The 21,220-nt window shown below is 41.8% G+C and overlaps 1 protein-coding gene across 2 annotated transcripts; it reads left to right on the top strand.

Annotated features, from left to right (window-relative positions):
* Positions 1–7,650: 7,650 nt before the first annotated feature.
* On the top strand, positions 7,651–20,521 carry kpna2 (karyopherin alpha 2 (RAG cohort 1, importin alpha 1)). Of its 2 annotated transcripts, none has more exons than XM_060844761.1 (11): positions 7,651–7,747; positions 8,089–8,190; positions 8,277–8,414; positions 8,486–8,568; positions 12,142–12,410; positions 14,937–15,031; positions 15,314–15,577; positions 17,894–18,127; positions 19,068–19,250; positions 19,651–19,800; positions 20,178–20,521. In XM_060844761.1, exons 2-11 carry the CDS (start codon positions 8,119–8,121, stop codon positions 20,265–20,267), a joined length of 1,578 nt encoding a protein of 525 aa, XP_060700744.1. In that variant the 5' UTR covers positions 7,651–7,747; positions 8,089–8,118; the 3' UTR covers positions 20,268–20,521. The 2 variants fall into 2 exon arrangements, with proteins under 2 accessions (XP_060700744.1, XP_060700745.1); XM_060844762.1 differs by lacking the exon at positions 7,651–7,747 and adding an exon at positions 7,874–7,963.
* Positions 20,522–21,220: the final 699 nt, after the last annotated feature.

Consider the following 21,220-nt stretch of genomic DNA (forward strand, 5'->3'; position numbering starts at 1 on the left):
GAGACAGGAACTTTCAAAAGTTGATGGGAGTGGGCTGTTCACAAATAAAGGGTTGACAGGCAAATTGGAGGCTTTCAAAAGTGAGATAATGAGCCTTCAGAGGCATTATGTTCCTGTTAGAGTAATGGGTAAGGCTGGTAAGCGTAGTGAACAATGGACGAATAGAGATATTGAGGCTCTGGTCAAGAATAAGAAGGGGTCATATATTGGATAAAGACAAATGGGATCCAGTGCATCTCTTGAAGAGTAGAAGGGGTGTAAGGATATTCTTGAGAGAGAAATCAAGAGGGCAAAAAGGGGATATGAGAAAGTCTTAGCAAATAAGATTAAGGTTAATCCAAAGACATTCTACAAGTATGTTAAGAGCGAAAGAGCAATTTGGGAAAAATAGCACCCCTTAAAGATCAATGAGGTCATCTATGTGTGGAACCACAGGAGATAGGAGAGATACTAAATGAATGTTTTGTGTCCATTTTTACTGTGGAGAAAGGCATGGAGGCTTGGGAAACAAATATTGATGTCTTGAAAGCACTGTATATTACAGAACAGGAACTGCTGGAGGTCTTAAACCCTTAAAGATGGATACATCTCCAGAACCCGATTAGGTATATCCAAGGACATTGTGGGAAGTTAGGAAAGAAATATCTCTGCCTCTATCAGATATATTTTTATCATCTGCAGCCAAGGATGAGGTGCCAGAGGACGAGGTGCCAGAGGACTGGAGGGCGGCTAATGTGCTTTTATCTAAGAAAGGCTGTAAGCAGAAGTCGAGGAACTAAAGATCAGTGAGTCTGATATCAGTGGTAGTAAGCTGTTAAAGGGGATGCTGAGAGATAAGATTTACATGCATTTGGAGAGGCAAGGACTGGGATAGATGGATGGTTCTGTTCAAGATCTGGGATAGTTCTGTTCAAGATTAGGGATGGTTCTGTTCAAAACTATTCCGATGGTGGAGTAAGCACTGTCTGGGTTCTTGAGCACGGTTCTCATCTATTCTGCCTGCTTTCCCTTTTACCTTTTTATCTTCTTTTCTCAGTTTTATTTTTAGCTTTTACTCTTCCTTACTTACCTTTTGGAGGCTGTGGAGGCAGCAGCAGTGTTGGAACATGGCAGCAGCTAGGGCAAAAGCCTTATGAGCGGTGGTGAAGCCTGACGTGCCCAGGTGGGTCTTAGACCAGTGCTGTAAAAGCATGTCATCATGGGGGAGAGCGAGCCCTCTTGGGAAAAGCTCAGCTTGGAGCATCTGCATGTCCATGACTTAAGAAAGGACTGTATTGTTTGCCATTTTACATTACTTTTTATTTTTCTACTTTTATGCTAAGTAGACTGTATTACTGAATTTTTAAACTTATTTCTTAAATTTTCTACTTTCGTAACTAAGATTTTGTACCTAAGTACTTTGTACCCAAGATGGCAACATGTGTGGCAACATTGTGCACTTTCCCTGTACTCTTGTACCCATACTTCAGTGCACGTGACAATAAAACCTAAATCTAAATCTAGAATCTTTTGTTTCTCATTCATATAAACAATTTGAACGAGAATTTAGGAGACATGCTTAGTAGGTTTGCAGATGATACAGAAATTGATGGTATAGTCAACAGTGAAGAAAATTATCTCAGATTACAAAGGGTCTTGATCAATTGGGCCAATGGGCTGAGGGGTGGCAGATGGAATTTAATTTGGAGAACCACAAGGCATTACATTTTGGTAAAACAAGCAAAGGCAGGACTTGTACAGTTAATAGTTTGGCCCTGGGTGGTGTTGTCAAACAGGGAGACCTTGGGATTCAAGTACATAGTTCTTTGAAATTTGTGTCACAGGTAGACAGAATGGTTAAGAAGGTGTTTAGCACACTTGCCTTCATTGTTCAGACCATTGAGTATAGGAGTTAAAACATTTGTACAGGGCATTGATGATTTGATTTGATTTATTACTGTCACATGTACTAGGTACAGTGAAATGCTTTTGGTTTGTGCATAGTACAGGTCGATCATACAATATAAAGTGCATAAGGATAATAAAACAGAGCAAGGAATACAATTTATACTGCAGAGAAGGTGCACAAAGAGCAAGATCAACATTAAATTTTAAATTTGAAAGGTCCATTCAGTAATAACAGTGGGGAAGAAGCTGTTCTTGAATCTGTAGGTTCATGTGTTTAAGCTTTTGTATCTTCTGAGCGATGGAAGAGATTGGAAGAGATTACAACCAGGGTGGGAAGGGTCTTTGATCATGTTGGCTGTCTTTCCAAGACAGCAAGAAGTATCGATGAATGAATGAATGGAAAGTTGGCTTGCATGATGAACTGGGCTGTGTTCACAACTCTCTATAGTTTCTTTTGGTCCATAAGATCATAAGACCATAAGACATAGGAGTGGAAGTAAGGCCATTCGGCCCACCGAGTCCACTCCGCCATTCAATCATGACTGATGGGCATTTCAACTCCACTTACCAGCATTCTCCCGTAGCCCTTAATTCCTTGTGACATCAAGAATTTATCAATCCCTGCCTTGAAGACATTTAGCGTCCCGGCCTCCACTGCACTCTGCAGCAATGTATTCCACAGGCCCACCACTCTCTGGCAGAAGAAATGTCTCCGCATTTCTGTTCTGAATTGACCCCCTCTAATTCTAAGGCTGTGTCCACGGGTCCTAGTCTCCTCGCCTAACGGAAACAATTTCCTAGCGTCCACCCTTTCCAAGCCATGTATTCTCTTGTAAGTTTCTATTAAATCTCCCCTTAATCTTCTAAACTCCAATGAATACAATCGCAGGATCCTCAGCCGTTCCTCGTATGTTTGACCTACCATTCCAGGGATCATCCGTGTGAATCTCCGCTGGACACGCTCCAGTGCCAGTATGTCCTTCCTGAGGTGTGGGGACCAAAACTGGACACAGTACTCCAAATGGGGCCTAACCAGAGCTTTATAAAGTCTCAGTAGCACAACAGTGCTTTTATATTCCAACCCCTTGAGATAAATGACAACATTGCATTCGCTTTCTTAATCATGGACTCAACCTGTATGTTTACCTTTAGAGAATCCTCGACTAGCACTCCCAGATCCCTTTGTACTTTGGCTTTATGAATTTTCTCACTGTTTAGAAAGTAGTCAATGTTTATATTCTTTTTTCCAAAGTGCGAGACCTCGCATTTGCTCACGTTGAATTCCATCAGCCATTTCCTGGACCATTCTCCCAAACTGTCAAGATCCTTCTGGGTGGTAAAAACAATGACTGCAGATGCTGGAAACTAGATTCTGGATTAGTGGTGCTGGAAGAGCACAGCAGTTCAGGCAGCATCCAAAGTGCAGCGAAATCGACGTTTCGGGCAAAAGCCCTTCATCAGGAATAAAGGCAGTGAGCCTGAAGCATGGAGAGATAAGCTTGAGGCGGGTAGGGGTGGGGAGAAAGTAGCATAGAGTACAATGGGTGAGTGGGGGAGGGGATGAAGATGATAGGTCAGGGAAGGGAGGGTGGAGTGGATAGGTGGAAAAGGAGCTAGGCAGGTAGGACAAGTCTGGACAAGTCATGGGGACAGTGCTGAGCTGGAAGTTTGGAACTAGGGTGAGGTGGGGGAAGGGGAAATGAGGAAACTCTAGAAGTCCACATTGAAACCCTGGGGTTGAAGTGTTCCGAGGCGGAAGATGAGGCGTTCTTCCTCCAGGCGTCTGGTGGTGAGGGAGCGGCGGTGAAGGAGGCCCAGGACCTCCATGTCCTCGGCAGAGTGGGAGGGGGAGTTGAAATGTTGGGCCACGGGGCAGTGTGGTTGATTGGTGTGGATGTCCCAGAGATGTTCCCTAAAGCGTTCTGCGAGGAGGCGCCCAGTCTCCCCAATGTAGAGGAGGCCGCATCAGGAGCAACGGTTACAATAAATGATATTAGTGGATGTGCAGGTAAAACTTTGATGGATGTGGAAGGCTCCTTTAGGGCCTTGGATAGAGGTGAGGGAGGAGGTGTGGGCACAGGTCTTACAGTTCCTGCTGTGGCAGGGGAAAGTGCCAGGATGGGAGGGTGGGTTGTAGGGGGGCGTGGACCTGACCAGGTAGTCGCGGAGGGAACGGTCTTTGCGGAAGGCGGAAAGGGGTGGGGAGGGAAATATATCTCTGGTGGTGGGGTCTTTTTGGAGGTGGCAGAAATGTCGGCGGATGATTTGATTTATGCAAAGGTTTGTCGGGTGGAAGGTGAGCACCAGGGGCGTTCTGTCCTTATTACGGTTGGAGGGGTGGGGTCTGAGGGCGGAGCTGCGGGATGTGGACGAGATGCGTTGGAGGGCATCTAAAACCACATGGGAAGGGAAATTGCGGTCTCTAAAGAAGGAGCTCATCTGATGTGTTCTATGGTGGAACTGGTCCTCCTGGGAGCAGATACGGTGGAGGCGGAGGAATTGGGAATACGAGATGGCATTTTTGCAAGAGGTAGGGTGGGAAGAGGTGTAATCCAGGTAGCTGCGGGAGTCAGTGGGTTTGTAAAAAATGTCAGTGTCAAGTTGGTCGTCATTAATGGAGATGGAGAGGTCCAGGAAGGGGAGGGAGGTGTCAGAGATGGTCCAGGTAAATTTAAGGTCAGGGTGGAATGTGTTGGTGAAGTTGATGAATTGCTCAACCTCCTCGTGGGAGCTTGAGGTGGCGCCATTTGCAGTCATCAATGTAGCGGAGGAAGAGGTGGGGGTGCTGCCGGCGTAATTACGGAAGATCAACTGTTCTATGTAGCCAACAAAGAGACAGGCATAGCTGGGGCCCGTACATGTGCCCATGGCTACCCCTTTGGTCTGGAGGAAGTGGGAGGATTCGAACGAGAAATTGTTAAGGGTGAGGACTGGTTCGGCCAAACAAATGAGTGTCGATTGAAGGGTACTGTTGGGGACATCTGGAGAGGAAAAAACGGATGGCTTGGAGGCCCTGGTCATGGCCGATGGAAGCGTAGAGGGATTTGATATCCATGGTGAAGATGAAGCATTGGGGGCCGGGGAAATGGAAGTCTTGGAGGAGGTGGAGGGCATGGGTGGTGTCTCGAACGTATGTGGGGAGTTCCTGGACTAGGGGGGATAGGACAGTGTCAAGGTAGGTAGAGATGAGTTCAGTGGGGCAGGAGCATGCTGAGACAATGGGTTGGCCAGGGTGGTCAGGCTTGTGGATCTTGGGAAGGAGGTAGAACCGGGCAGTGCGGGGTTCCCGGACTATGAGGTTGGAAGCTGTGGGTGGGAGATCTCCTGAGGTGATGAGGATGGTCTGGGATGGTCTGGGAGATGATGGTTTGGTGATGGGGGGTGAGGTCATGGTCGAGGGGGCAGTAGGAAGAGGTGTCCTCGAGTTGGCATTTGGCTTCAGCGGTGTAGAGGTCAGTGCGCCAGACTACCACTGCGCCCCCTTTATCCGCTGATCCTTCTGCAGCCTCCCCACTTCCTCAGTACTACCTGCCTGTCCACCTAACTTCGTATCATCGGCAAACTTCACTAGAATGCCCCAGTCCTTTCATCCAGATCATTATAATATATAATGTGAACAGCTGCGGTCCCAACACTGAACCTTTTATCCCAACTCTCTGCCTTCTGTCAGACAGCCAATCCTCAATCCATACCAGTAGCTCACCTCGAACACCATGGGCCCTCACCTTGCTCAGCAGCCTTCCGTGTACCACCTTATCAAAGGCCTTTTGGAAGTCTCGATAGACCACATCCACTGGGTTTCCCTGGTCTAACCTACTTGTCACCTCTTCAAAGAATTCCAACAGGTCCTAGGATGAATAGTTGCCATAACAAGCCATGATACATCTGGATAGACTGATTTTTATGGTGAAAATTGGTAAGAGACTTTACGGACATGCCAAATTTCCTTACCCTTCTGAGGAAGAAGAGGCATTGTTGTGCTTTCATCAATGTGGATGAATCAGGTCAGATTGTTGGTGATTGTCAGTCCTAGAAACTTGGCGCTCTCAACCATCTCCACCTCAGCTCCATTGATGTAGATAGGAGTGTGCCCTCTACCTTGCCTCCTGAAGACAATGACCAGATCTTTCGATTTGCTAATGCCGAGGGAGAGATTGTTATCTTTACACCATGCCACCGGGTACTCTATCTCTTTCCTGTATTCTGTCTTGTCATTGTTTGAAATCTGACTTAAAACAGTGGTGTCATCAGTGAACTTTTAGGTGGAGTTAGGACAAAATTTGGCCACACATTCATGAGTGTACAGGCAGTGCAAGATGCTGCGGCCACTTTTGGAGTAGATTAGATTAGATTACTTAGTGTGGAAACAGGCCCTTCAGCCCAACAAGTCCACACCGACCCGCCGAAGCGCAACCCAGCCAGACCCATTCCCCTACATTTACCCCTTCACCTACTGATTACAGTTCTGGCTGCCCTTCTATGGGAAGGATATTAACAAATTGGAGAGGATTCAGAAAAGATTTACCAGAATGTTGCCAGGACTGGAGGGTTTGAGTTTTCAGGTGAAGCTGGATAGACTGGGACTTTTTTCACTACAGTGTAGGACTTTGAGGGGGTGACCTGCACAATCTGATTGTATAGCATGGAAAACAGCACTTTTCACTATACTTCAACACATGTGACAACAATCAATCAACCTTGAGGTTTGTAAAATCATGAGGGGCCCAGATAAGGTGAATAGCAAAGGTTTTTTTTCCCTAGGGTGGGGATTTCAAAACCAGGGAGCATATTTTAAATTAAAAGGAAAAATATTTAAAAGGGACCAGAGAAACAACTTTTTCAGTGGGTGCTTCCTATGTGGCATGAACTTTGAGAGGAAATGGTGTTGCGGGTACAGTTATAACATTTAAAAGACATTTGGACAGGTACATGAATAGGAAAAGATTAAAGGGATAGGAGAGAAATGCAGGCAAATGGGACTAGTTTAATTTGGGAAACACTGTCTTGCATGAACGAGTTGGACAGATGTTTCCATGTCTGTACAACTCTACGACTGAATAACTGTTTTGCACTGTCCCACACTTGAGGTAACCATTTGCGATGTATTCCCACACCTCTCAGGCATAAAGCAGCAATCTCCCGACCCCCACCCCATACCTCCACAATTCTTATTACCTTCACTGCATTGCAGGAACTGGTCTCTCGGGAAGTTTTGGTTTGTTGGTTGGGGTTGATTGTGGGACAAAAATATGAAATCAAGTTCAACTTTAATCACATTGTACGAATTTGCCTCTGCCAGTGGGCGGTGGGGAAGAACCAAGAACCTTCTTTGCTGTAAACGTACTAAGGTACAGGACATAAAACGATGTTATCCGGTATGAATTACCGGACGGTCAGCTACCCAAGACTTGAAGTTTCCAGAAGATGTTACAATATGTGGACAAAACCATGACTTAGGAAGTATTTTCAATAATTTTCATTCCTAAACCAGCGGTTTTTTACACCACGTGGAAAAACAGGAGGAAACAAGGAAAGTGATGTTTCAAGTCCCTTAAACGCGCAAAATAGGAAAAGACCGCGCCTCAGATGGCGCTGTCCATGGAGTAGCATTTTTAATATCCTTTACTTGATTGGCTGCGCGGTTGGTATGGAAGTACATCCAACCGCATCCTCAGCTTCTTTCAAATCAGCCAATTGAAAAATTGCTTTGAATCGAATGGACCAATGGGAGTCGGGCAATCTGGCACGTTTAAATAGCTGGAGTGGCTGCTCTGCTTGTACTTCTGTTGGTTTTAGTGTTATCGACACGAGGTTATACATTGTATATTGGCTGGTTTAATAGTTCTGTTGCAAGCATTTTGTAAGTGTTAATATTATTTAAACTTGTTCTCATTTAGCAGAATTTTTTTCTGATTAATTACAATTCTAGCATCAATAGTTTAGTTGAAACTCTTCCCCTTAAATCTTTGTTTCAACATCCGCAAGTATGTAAGACCTGTTCCGTTTCTCGTTAAAAAACTTTGTTTAGATAAAACAAATAATCTAAATGCTGGAACTTGTTAACGTGTTAATCTGGGTGAGATATTTTTCTTTTTTAACAGAATTATTAACTGATCTACATTGCAAAGTATTTTTCTGAAGTATGTAAAAATCTGCCCCGCCAGTTGAAGCACGCTTTTTATGATTAACTTTGTTTCGTAGAGTCTTTGCCAAGTTACTTGAAGTTGAAATATGTCAACTACTGCCAACGAGAATGCCTTCAGCCGCCTAACCAAGTTTAAGAACAAGGGTAAAGACGCTAATGTGAGTTGTCTTATTTTTAAGTTTATAACCGTTCAATGATCTCCATCAGCAAATGGCCTAATTGGTTCTGCTTTTTTTTTCAAAAGGAGTTGAGACGCAGGAGAATCGAAACCAACGTTGAGCTGCGGAAGGCTAAAAAAGATGATCAACTATTTAAAAGGAGGAACATGAATAGTTTCCCTGATGAAAATGTATCTCCACTTCAAGAGAAGAACAATACCCAGGTAGTGTAATACTTAAAGGAAACCTAACTTTAGACTAAAACTTTTCACTAAACTTTTTTCATTAAAATCAGGTCCCTATGAGTTTGGATGAAATAATCCAAGGTATCCAGAGCAATTATTTGGAAACTCAACTCCAAGCAACACAAGCTGCTAGGTAAGAATGGGTGTCTTTCACTCTAGATAAAAATTTGAATCTTTAAAATACTAGAATCTTTAAAAATAATTCAGCCTGGGGCCCAGTTTCTCTACTTATGGTGTGAGCAATTAGACATAACATTAGAATTAATGGATGTCATGGTGGCACAGTGGTTAGTACTGCTGCCTCACACCCCCAGAGACCAGGTTCAAATCCCACCTCTGGCAACTGACTGAATGTGGAGCTTGTACATACTCTGTGTGTCTGTGTGGGTCCTCCACTGGGTGCTCTTTCATCCCACAGTCCAAAGATTTGAAGGGGAAAATGTATGGGTGGGTTGTGCTTCGGTGGGTCAGTGTGGACTGGTTGGGCTGAAGGGCCTGTTTCCACGCTGTAAGTAATCTAGAGTGTAATGTGGAAATGTCTAATCTAAATTTGACAATTGATATCATTTCTGATGCTAGAGTTTATTGCAGAATAAAACATGATAAAAGTACCAATTTAAGCACTTGTAAGACTCTGGGATATATTTTTAAAAGAACCAGGCCATTTCATGTCTCCAATCTTAATACTAATAGCACAAATGACTAATTTGTTACTATATTTTTGTTTTAATAAATGCTGTTATGAAACAAGATTTTAATTGGATGTCTTGCAGTTGAAGAAAACTGCCATTTAAGGGAATGATTTTCATTGGGCACAAAATGGCCACCTGAATCAGCAACAAACCAACGAAACTACCTGTTGAAGAAATTCTTGGGAGTCAGACCTTGAGCTTTTAACAGATTCCATTAAATAGCCATGGGAAAAATTTCATCTGTGGGACAGGTGTTGTCCAAAGTAATACTCTAAACTAACATTTTGTATCTTAAGCAGGGGCTGACCACTAATCACCAAACCCATGACTGACATCACTAGTCAGTACAGGTTTTTAGATTACTTGGATTAAATTAGATTACTTAGTCCTGAAGTGCATTCCACCCAGACCTATTCACCTACACTTACCCCTTCACCTAACACTATGGGCAATTTAGCATAGCCAATTCACCTAACCTGCACACCTTTGGATTGTGGGAGGAAACCAGAGCACCTGGAGGAAACCTGCACAGACACTGAGAATGTGTGCAAACTCCAGAGTTGCCTGAGGTGGGAATTGAAGCTGTGTCTCTGGTGCCTCAGCACCAATGTTAACCACTGTGCTACCCAGGTTGTGGTCCCAGATGTTTTATCAAACTGGGCTTGAGGGATAGCAAACGCTTTGCACCAGGTTCTGCAAGAATCGGTGACGAGCATCAAATTGGGAAGATTGATCCCATAGGTTGTATCATGCTGAACTAGTGAGGTTTGGGGAAAACAGTGCTTCTCCTGTTGCAAGGTTATGTTTATGAAACACTATGCACTTGAGTGGGCATGTCAGCAGTTCTAGCTTTGTCCTGAAAGACCAGTTTGTGTCAAAATGGTTGCTAATTCTCAGGAGCCACACTACCTAACACTATTTCAGAAGTTAAATAGTTGAGATCTGTCCTGGTGCCAACCAATGCTTGGGATCCATTGGGAGTCTGAGGCAGAGCATAAAAACGGACCCTTTTGTCACCATGCTGGAGTCGGACCAGATATCCTAAATTTGTCTTGTCCCATTTGGCCCATATTCTTTTTTCTGATCACATAATTATCAAGATGTCTTGAATGTAATTTATCAAACTCTTCTACTTCCTCTGACAAATCATTCACCACCCTCTGGAAAAAGTTGTTCCTTAGGTTTTTTGCTCTATCACTCCTCAGCCCATTGGCCCATCTGATCAAAATCCTGTTATACTGCAGTAATTCTCTTCACTATCTACACTACATTCAATTTGTGTTACCTGCAAACTTACTAATTATACCTCACTATGTTCACATCCAAATTCTTTTAAATGATAAAGCACTGGTCCCAGCACCAGTTCTTGTGGCACACCATTAGTTCCTGGCCTCAAGTCTGAAACCAACCCTCTACCTTTGAGCCAATTCTCCCTGTATTCAATGTGATCTCTAACCTTGCTAACCAGTCATCATGAGCACCTTTTCTAATGTGCTAATGAAGTCTGTAGATAATGTACACCATACTGCCCTTATCAATCTGCTTCATGACTAACTTAGTTATTGAAACACTTACCATGCACAGGGCCATGTTGACTATCTTTGCCAGTTCAATCACATGCCCTGTCTTTCCCAAGAGTAGGTAAAAGTTTGCACCTTAATCTAGTGGTACATCTACATTCTGATTTAAAGGCTGTTTTTGTCCATCTGTATCTAATGAAACCTTGACTCTAGTTCCAGACTAACCATCCACCCCATCTATACTTTATGTACTTCTATCAGATTGCCCATCAGCCTCTGACACTAATGGAAAATCTGTTTGTCCAACTCCCTCAGTAAAAGTAATGCATTCCAATCCTGGTAAACTCTTCTCTCTTTTTCTCCAAAGCTTCCATACCATTAGTGAATTTTGAGGATTTGTGTCTCGAGTTGAAGTTCTGGATGTAGGTTTGCTCACTGAGCTGGAAGGTTCATTTCCAGATGTTTTGTCACCCTACTAGGTAACAACATCTTCACTGGGCCTCCGGCAAAGCACTGCTGATAGTGCCTGTTTGGCTTGTCCTAGGAATTGTCTCAAGAATACCTAGTCATGGCATTCCAACCAGGACTTTGTCAACAGAGTTAGACCCCATCTACCACACCATGGGGAAAAGAACAGGAAGTAACATCAACCCAAACATTTATAGAAAGCAGGAATTGCTTTGCCTCAAGCCTACTGAAGATATTATCTAGTAGGCTGACAAAACATCTGGAAATGAACCTTCCAGCTCAGTGAGCAAACCTACATCCAGCACTTCACACCATAGGAAGAGTGTGTGATCAGAACTGCACAATACTGAGTCCATGCAAAATGCTCCTTTTACCTAGGGTTGACCAAATGGACCTTTGCCACCTAATTGGTTACGGTGGTCTAGTTGTTAAACATTCCTATCTTTGCAAACTCAACACATGGAGGTGTTGGTGTTGGACTGGGATGGACAAAGTTTTTAAAAGTCTCAAAAGCAAGCTATAGTCCAACAGGTGCTTTTTAGGAGTAAAGCTTTTGGGTTGCTGCTCCTTCATTAGTTAGCTAGTAGGGCAGGACTTAAGACAATTTCTAGTAAGCTACTACTTCTGGCCTGACCTCCTACCTGAAGGAGCAGCACTCCAGAAACTTTAATTACAAATGAACCTGTTGGACTATAACCTGATTGTGTCCAAGGAATGGGAAATTCGATGTTTTGGGAAACGTCGAATTTCCTATTCCTTGGATGCTGCCTAACCTGCTGTACTTCAACCAGCAACACATTTTCAGCTCTGATCTCCAGCATCTGCAGACCTTTTTTTTCTTTACCCCTATAACCTGATTGTGACTCTTAACTCTAGTCAACATTGACATAATACTGAGGGTTTTGGAATCTAAATTTGAATATTTGATTTTAGAAGGTTGATTCTAAACCTTTTTTCTGTTGGAGCTTGCATGTCTAACTTTAATTCTGTTGTCAGTGTATATTTAAGTATTCCTTCTCTTTCCAGGAAGCTACTCTCTAGGGAGAAACATCCTCCCATTGATAAAATTATTCAAGCTGGACTAATACCCAAATTTGTAGGATTCCTTGGGAACTTTAATTGTAGCCCCATCCAGTTTGAAGCTGCATGGGCCCTCACCAACATAGCTTCTGGAACTTCTGATCAGACAAAGGCTGTTGTTGATGGTGGTGCAATTCCAGCATTCATCAACCTGTTGGCATCACCACATCCACACATCAGTGAACAAGCAGTATGGGCTTTAGGAAATATTGCAGGTAATCTTTTTAATGGTGGAAATGTTCATTAACTGCCAAATGTAGCATTTGAATTGTGCTCCTCAACAAGGAGCAAGTAACTTTCTTTACTAGATTGGGGATCAATGACATGCAGTCTTTTAATCACTTGTAATGTGAGCCTCACTGGCTAGGGTGGCACTTATTCTGTCCTTCCAACCATCTGGGGAAGGTGATGGTGCTCTGCTTCCTGGAATCACCTAAAAAGTCTATAGGTGCATCTAATGTCAAAACCTAAAACTGCTGTTTTTGACTTCAGTGAAAAGTGAGCTTACTCTGGATAGTGTGGCTTTAGGAGGAACTTAAGTTGAGTATTTCCACATTTGCCCCTTTGTAGTAAGTCTGGATTTGGAAGGTACTGTCAAAGGAGCCTTAGTTTTTTGCAGTTCATCTTGAGGATAACGATTGCTAATGGTGAGTAGGGTGTTAAAACTTTGGGCTGCTTGTCCTAAATGGGGTATAAAACTGGTGCAGCTGCACCAATCTCATACTACAGGGTGTTCCATCACAATTAAGCTTCCATCATTTTTGTGGATGGTGGACAGCCATGGTTGGGATAGGGGAAGAGTAAGTCCTTTTGGACTCCCTTCTGATGACTAGACTAACTTTCTGACCAGATTGTTACTGAGTATTCTGGGCTACTTGAAGCTTTTGATGTAAAGTCATGATTGTCACTCTAATTGAAATAAAATGGGCACCACTTGCCCAAGCCTTAAATTGGTTTTCCCCAGTCCTGGAATATCAGCTGATATCAGTGTATCAAATCTCCCTTTCTTCAACAGTTTTTGTAACTAATTTCTCCCTGCGACTCCACTTTCAAGGAGCTATGAACCTGTACTCCAAGTTCTTTGTTCAGCAACACTCCTGAGGACCTTACCATTAAGTGTAGAAGTCCTGCTAAGATTTGATTTTTCCCAAATGCAGCACCTCATTTATCTGAATTAAACTCCATCTGTCACTACTTAACCCATTGGATCATCTGGGCAAGATCCTGTTGTAATCTGAGGTAACCTTTGCTGTCCATGACAGCTCCAATTTTGATGTCATCTGCAAACTTACTAACTGTACCTCTGCTCACCTACAAATCCATTAGTAAATGGGGAAAAAGTAGAGAACCCAGCACCAATCCTTGTGGCACTCCACTGGTCACAGGCCTCCAGTCTGAAAAATAACCCTCCACCATCAACCTGTCTTCTACCTTTTTGAGCCCATTCCTTATCCCAATAAGGTGATCACCTTATTTTTAGTTACATCCAGGGAAGTTATTTGGGTGGATTTCCAGGAATATCCTTCATAGTGCAGCTGTAATGCTATTCCTTATCAAAAACACACCTAGCACTAAGCTGCCAGTCCTGTCCATCCCTGAGCCATGTTTCCATAATTGCTATGATATCCCAATCCCATGTTCCTAACCATGCCCTGAGTTCATCTGCCTTCCCTGTTAGGCCCCTTGCATTGAAATAAATGCAGTTTAATTTATTAGTCCTACCTTGTCCCTCACTATCTCCCTGGGTCCCACCCTTCTACCTTTACTAGTGTAAATCCTCTTGAGCAGCTCTGGTAAACTTCCCTGCCAGTATATTATCCCCTTCAAATTTAGGTGCAATCTGTCCTTCTAGTACAGATCACTTCTACCCCAAAAGAGATTCCAATGATCCAAAAATGTGAATCCTTCTCCCATACATCGCTCCTCAGCCATGCATTTATCTGCTCTATCCTCTTTTATTCCTGTTCTCACTCGCTCGTAGCACCAGGAGCATTCCAGATACTGCTACTCGAGGACCACTTTTTTAAAATTCCTGCCAAACTCTAATTTCCCTTCAGAGTCTCAACCTTTGTCCACATTGGAACTAACATAGGAAGGGAAAATGACCTCTTGCTGGCACCACCCCCACTCCCCCCAAGAAAATTCTGCACCCTTTGAGGCTTTCTTGATCCTGGTACCAGGGAAGCAACGCACATTGTTTTTTTTTGCTGCTGGCCACAAACTTCTGTCTCTACTTCCAGACTAGTGAATCCCCTAACACAATTGATCTCTTGGAACCTAACATACCCCATGTTGCATTAGATAGAACCGGTCTCAATACCAGAAACTTGGCTGTTCATGCCAGGTTCCCCTGAGAATCCAGCACCCCCTATATTTTCTTAAACAGCATACTTGTTTCAAATGGGTATAGCCACAGGAGATTCTTGTGCTAAGTGTTACCCCTCTTGCCTTTCCTGCAGTTAACACATCTATGTGACAGTATCTGAGACTCTCCCACCCCCCTGCCCCCATAACTGCCAGCCATAAACACTGTGCTGTTGAAAATTCCTCATTGCTTTTAACTCTCTCCAGTAATCACTGTTGTAGGAGTATGCCTGAAACCTTTTTAAACCAAGATAATTAACTCATCCTTCAATACAGACAACTGCTGAAAGATGTAAAAACACTGCAACACAGTTGCTTTGTATACTTGTGACCAGCTTTTTTAAGATTGTGGAAAACAAGCTGCCTATTTGTTCTAGGTGATGGATCACACTACAGAGACTTGGTTATCAAATGTGGAGCCCTCGACCCATTACTTGCATTGTTGGCTATTCCTGAATTAGCTGCATTATCGGTAAGCAGAATAAAAGTACTGCAGCTTCTCTTAGAATAAGATGGTAATATTACTGGTGTAATAGTACTCAACATAGTTCAGTGCAAAATAACTTTATTTGCTTGATTAAAGATAAAAATTATTATCATAACTTGCTCTTAAAAGGTGTTGCAGTGTAGTTATACTCAAATGCTGTTGCCAGTCTAGACAAACTGCAAAATTTCCATTTTGAAGTAACTTAAATTATGAAGCAAAAGTTACTTTGTTCTGTCTAATACGTTCGTCTCCCTTTTTTATATCTAGTCTAGCTATCTGCGAAATGTAACTTGGACGCTATCGAATCTCTGCCGCAACAAGAACCCATCTCCACCTTTAGAAGCAGTGAAACAGGTTCTGCCAGCCCTTGTACGTCTCCTACACCATGATGACAAAGAAGTTCTTGCTGATGCATGCTGGGCTATCTCTTACCTAACAGATGGCTCAAATGACCGCATTGAGGTAGTGGTGTGTACTGGAGTTGTGCCACGCTTGGTGCAGTTGCTTGCATCATGTGAATTATCAATAGTGGTAAGTTTTTAATTAGAAATTTAACTCTGAATCTCAAATAACAATTAAATTGAGGGTATGCAGGGTGAGTCGACTCAGTGACCAAATCTCCAGAATATACTATTGAGCTACAGAAGATATGGGAAAGGATTTTAAAGTGGCAACTTGCTCATGCAGAGGGTGGTGAGCATATGGACTGAGCTGCCAGAAGCATTGGAGGCAGCACAATTGCAGCCTTTTAAAGGCATCTGGACGGGTATATGGTTAAAGTGTTTAAGGGATATGGGCCAAATGCTGGCAAATTTAGATTTGTTTACCTAGTGTGGAAATAGGCCCTTCAGCCCAACAAGTCCACACCAACCCTCAGTCACCCACCCAGACCCATTTCCCTCTGACTAATGCACCTAATACTTTGCCAATTTAGCATGGCCAATTCACCTGACCTGCACATCTTTTGACTGGGAGGAAACTGGAGCACCCAACTAGATTATTTACCATATCTAGTTGGCAGGGACAAGTTGGTCAATGAGTCTGTTTCTGTGCTGTACAGGTCTATTACTCTAGTTTTAAGTGGCTCACTCTGGTTGTACTACAAATGTATGATGGCTAAGGATTCTTCGTGCAACAGACATTAGTATTAAATTTGAAATTTCTAATGTCTGCATGAATTCTCAAGTTGCTTGTAGGGAGGATTGGATGCCAGTCATGTCATCCTTCATTGTAAGGAAGGCCACTTGATCCTGCTTATGCTAGCCCTCCTGAAGACAAATTCATCTACTCTCCTCTTCATATTAAGAGAATGTAGAACTTGCATTATAGACACTACCTGTAGCAAACAACCTGGCTTAATCTGGTTTTACAATACCATGTCCCACACCTCAAGGCTACATATGTTGAGGTATGTGTGTATATATCCAGACTTTTTTAAAAACTGAGTATGGGGCTTTTGTCTTTAGCTCTTTTTTTTGCAACAGTGTAGTTTTTTTGTCTCCTCCTTTTGTAGCTACAAACTTCAGTTTAGCTTGCTGTAGTCACTTCCCCACAAAGGTAAAATAGGACTTTTCTATTCCGACCCTGAGCCTCCACTGTTTCAGACAATATCCCCAGCCTATTCACTGCTCACTGTCTTAGCAACATACTGGTAAATTTCCTTGTACCCACTCTTGAATTTATTTTCATAATGAGGTGACCAAAATTAGTGTCTAGCTGTGGCCTAACTCTCATTCTATTGTCACCTCCCCTCTCTGTACTATGCTTTAGAAAGTAAAGTAATTGTGTGCAGTCTTCACCACCACCAACTTGCCCTACACTAGAATCTGAATGTTACCCTGAAATGTCTAGATATTTATAGTTGAACTAGTCACTGATATGACACTAGTGAGATTTCAACTTGTGTCCTAGCTTAAAGGCAGGGACACTACCACTGCACCACAAACACTCTTTGGTTTCTATTGTCCCACTTATTATACACTCTGTACCTTGTTTCAACTCCCTTCTGGGCTTAATTCCATTTACCACTTTCTCATTGACCAGTCCATTGTTATCTTGCAGACCACCATTCGCTTGCTTGCCAACCAAGTGGCTAACTTGTTATCGGCAAGCATCTTGATGTTGTCCCTAACTAAATTCAAATCACTACCATCAAATAGCAGTCTCCACCTCATGACACCCCTGTAGCCTTACAAATATCAAAGACATCTTGGCCTTTATTTTGTATACAATTTTTTGTATACACTCTTTTAATCCCATGGATATTTAAACATTTTACTAAGACCCTGTCTAAAACATTTTAGACCAGATGACTACTAAACAAGTCCTCCTTGTTACCTCCATTCAGTCAAATTAGTCAGCTAGCAAACGTAATCTTAAATCCACTGTCCTTGATTACTCCATGCCTTTTTGAGTGGCATAACTTCTGACTCCTCTGCCAAGGGTAAACTGGCCTGAAGTTTTGTGTAGGAAGCATTTATGGTACTAATTCAATGGTCTATCTTGTCAAACTAGCATTAATTCTGTAATGCATGTATTTAAACGGAGTTTGGATGACAATAGTAAAGGAATCTGTCACTGCTTTGCTTTCTTGAAGTCAGTTGAGCTGTGTAACTGACTTGAACTATTAAACATGTTAATTCAGGTTTTTGAAGTTCAATTTAACTTTTTTTTGCAGATTTTTGTGACTCAATCTGCTGACACTAGAAAAAACAAATCTGATTAGAGACATCCTGCTTTTTTTAAATTAGAAATTAACTTAATTTTCCTTCACCGGGAGTGGACATAAGAGAATTTAATGCTGGAATTCACTTGATGAAGCATGGTTTTTCTAATTTTTGTTTCTAGACTCCTGGACTCAGGGCAGTGGGCAATATTGTGACTGGTACAGATGATCAGACACAAATTGTCATTGACTCTGGTGTGCTGAGCTACTTTGGTTCTCTACTTATCCATCCAAAGAGCAATATCCAAAAGGAAGCTGCCTGGACAATTTCTAATATTACAGCTGGAAAGCCAGAACAAATCCAAGCCATTATTGACAATGGATTGGTTCTACCTCTTATTCAATTGCTTAGGAAGGTGAGTAGTCCAAAAGTGTCTGGGCAGTCTCTTTCTGATAGTCATGTTAACTTTCTTATTGGAAACTAACCTCTAGCATTTACCTCAACAGCTTTTGATCAACTTTGGAATGTCATGATAAGATTTTTCTCAAAATATTGTTGCTCAACCTATAGTCCTAAGTAAGCTTGCTTGCTACCAATTAGTTTCCCTATTTGGTATTCTTTTAGATTTGACATCATCCATCATTCCCCTGTATGTACTATGGGATCCCAAGGGTGCATGTCTTTAAATTTGACATGGGGATTGAGAAGTGAAATTCCTTTTACAGGAGAAATTCCACTTGGATGATTAGGACCACAATGTTACAGTCCTACTGAACCATAGTGCTGATGTCTGATTTTTAATTGTTTATCCTGAGGGTCACCATTCCTCAGGCAGGGGAGAGATTAGGAGAGGCCTTCATAGTAACCAGTAACTGTGTGGTAATTGAACCCATGCTGTGAGCATCATTCTACCTTGCAACCAACCCTTAACAAAACAGGTAAACTGTACACTAAGTTTTTAAGAACTGTTCCAACACTTCATTGATCTAGATTAGAAATGTAGCTTGCACAAGGTTCTCCTTGCCACAAGAATCTCTAATTGCAACCTGAACTATAGGTAGCCTCCTACTGAGCAATGACCACTTCTCTTGTCACTTGCATGACAAAATGCTGCAGAAACACTCTGCCACTACAGCTCAGTAATTTCACTGAGTTAATCCTCAGTGCTGCAACTAGTGTTTATTTTAGTACTACACTGAAATTACAGACAATGTCTATCTGTCTGAATATCTTAAATTCATACTCACTTCAAATGAGCAAGGATCCTAATGTCACTTGACTCCAGCTACTGCCAAGCTACACTTTCTTGTATTAATTACAAGCAACCTGTATGACTCTTAACTTTTACTTTACAGGGTGACTTTAAATCTCAAAAAGAAGCTGTCTGGGCTGTGACAAACTATACCAGTGGTGGTACAATTCAACAAATTATCTACCTTGTTCAGTCTGGAGTTATTGAGCCATTATTGGCCCTGTTAGCAGTCAAAGACTGCAAGACTATCCAAGTCATTTTAGATGCTATTGCTAATATATTCCTGGTAAGATTTTTATCTTAACTGTAACTACTGGGGTCCACAAGCTGTCTTTTTCATCTTGAGTGCTATACACTGGTATGCAGTAATAAGGGAACTACAAAAAGTGGCATCTTGTAACATACTAGTTGGGAAAATCAACATTACAAAATGCTCATGGTTGTTGTCTCAGCACACTAATATTGTGCAAATTTTGCTTTAAGTACTTGCTGGTGATTTTGACATGTCTAAATTGTACTCCCCTATGAAACTAAACAACAAGGGCAGGAGGGGTGATGTGTTAAATTATATCTGGCAAGATTGCAAGCTTTGATGCATTAACTTAACAATTCTGTCAACCCACAGTACATATTCCTACTTGGGGCTGCACCTCAAGCCTGGTTTTCACTGCATATTTATTCCACAGGCTGCAGAAAAAGTTAATGAGACAGATAAGCTCTGTCTCATGATAGAGGAATGTGGAGGTCTTGATAAAATTGAAGCTCTGCAATCTCATGAAAATGAGCAGGTGTACAAAGCTTCCCTGAACTTGATAGAAAAATACTTTTCTGAAGAGGTAAGTAGAAGTACTTGAAGTTGAATCCAATTTCATCCCATTCATTGGGAAGTTGCCATTTCAGTCATGGAATTAAATTAGTGTGATGGTTTGTTTTTGACTTTACTTGGATCACCCCTATTTCAGCATCTAAAACCTTACACTAAGCTAGTGAAATTGCACTTAATTGCAAACATTGAATTTGAACAAACCAGTAATGAGAACTTTAATCACCTAAGATTCCTCTTTGCAGATTTGTTGCTATAACCTGAATTGATTAAAATCTGTCTCCTGAACTGTTACTAGACCGTGACTTTATTTGGAAGCTATTTCTTCTTTGTCTTCAATGCAACTGACTTGGTGCTAGATTATCTTCTAAAATGTTTGCTTTCTTTTAGACGGAGGAAGACCAGAATGTTGTACCAGATGCTACTGAAGAAGCTTTTACATTTCAGGCAGAGAATCCTGCTGTGACTTTTGAATTTTGAATGACCACATGTCTAACTATATTTTCTATTAGTCATTATTTGTATCTGTCAAACATCGTCTACACTTCATACTTAATCCTTGACTATCCACTTTGTACATTTTGTATAAAATCTTTCAACTTCTGATTAAACTTTGGAATGTAAATACTCCAACTTTTTTTAAAGTATCTGTACTCTGTCATCTGGCATGGAGTGCAGTAGTCAGTTTTTGTTTAATTGTAAATTTAGAATTAAAGTCTTTTGAAAATCCTAAACTTAGCTTGTAATGGTAATTTTAGGAATTTATAATCTTTGACTGCTTTATCTTGCACCTTGGGTCTGTTAGTGTGACAAATACTTAAGCAATGAGTTTTTTTTTTGAATAATTAAAATAATAACACTTATGGTCAGGTGAAGTTTAGTGTATAAATGTTTTTGGTAGGGCTGGAAAAGATAGGACATTGAGGTAACAAAGTAATACACTTGCAAGCACTACCATAGTTCAAAACAAATTGGCATTAAGTTACCAGGCTCCAAAGAACCTGGTTTCTGGTAACATCCATCATAGATGGAATGTATGAGAACAAAGCTAGAAATAGGGCACTATTTCTTGGTTATACTTAATCAGCCACAATTGTATTGAATGGCACAGCTGGCTTAACAGCCTCATCTGACTTGAGTTAGATACAATCTTAATTTTATTCACTTCTCAGATGGCCAGAGCAGCAGAATAATTCAGATGCAAAGTACAATGGCTAGACCAAATAAAGAATTAACTACAATGTGACTAAAGATGACCATTTCCTTCCCTAAAGGACATCAATGAATCAGATGGGCTTTTCTGGAAATGATGACCATTTTCTTTTTTAAATTGCCAGCTGCATTTAAGCTGGCTTTCAAGATTTTGACCCATCAACAGTCTGCAATTATTTCAGCTCCAACTTTCCGGTTCCTCAAGCTGCAAATGTTAGGTG

This window comes from Hemiscyllium ocellatum, chromosome 25 (assembly GCF_020745735.1).
Source record: "Hemiscyllium ocellatum isolate sHemOce1 chromosome 25, sHemOce1.pat.X.cur, whole genome shotgun sequence".
NCBI classification, from domain to species: domain Eukaryota; kingdom Metazoa; phylum Chordata; class Chondrichthyes; order Orectolobiformes; family Hemiscylliidae; genus Hemiscyllium; species Hemiscyllium ocellatum.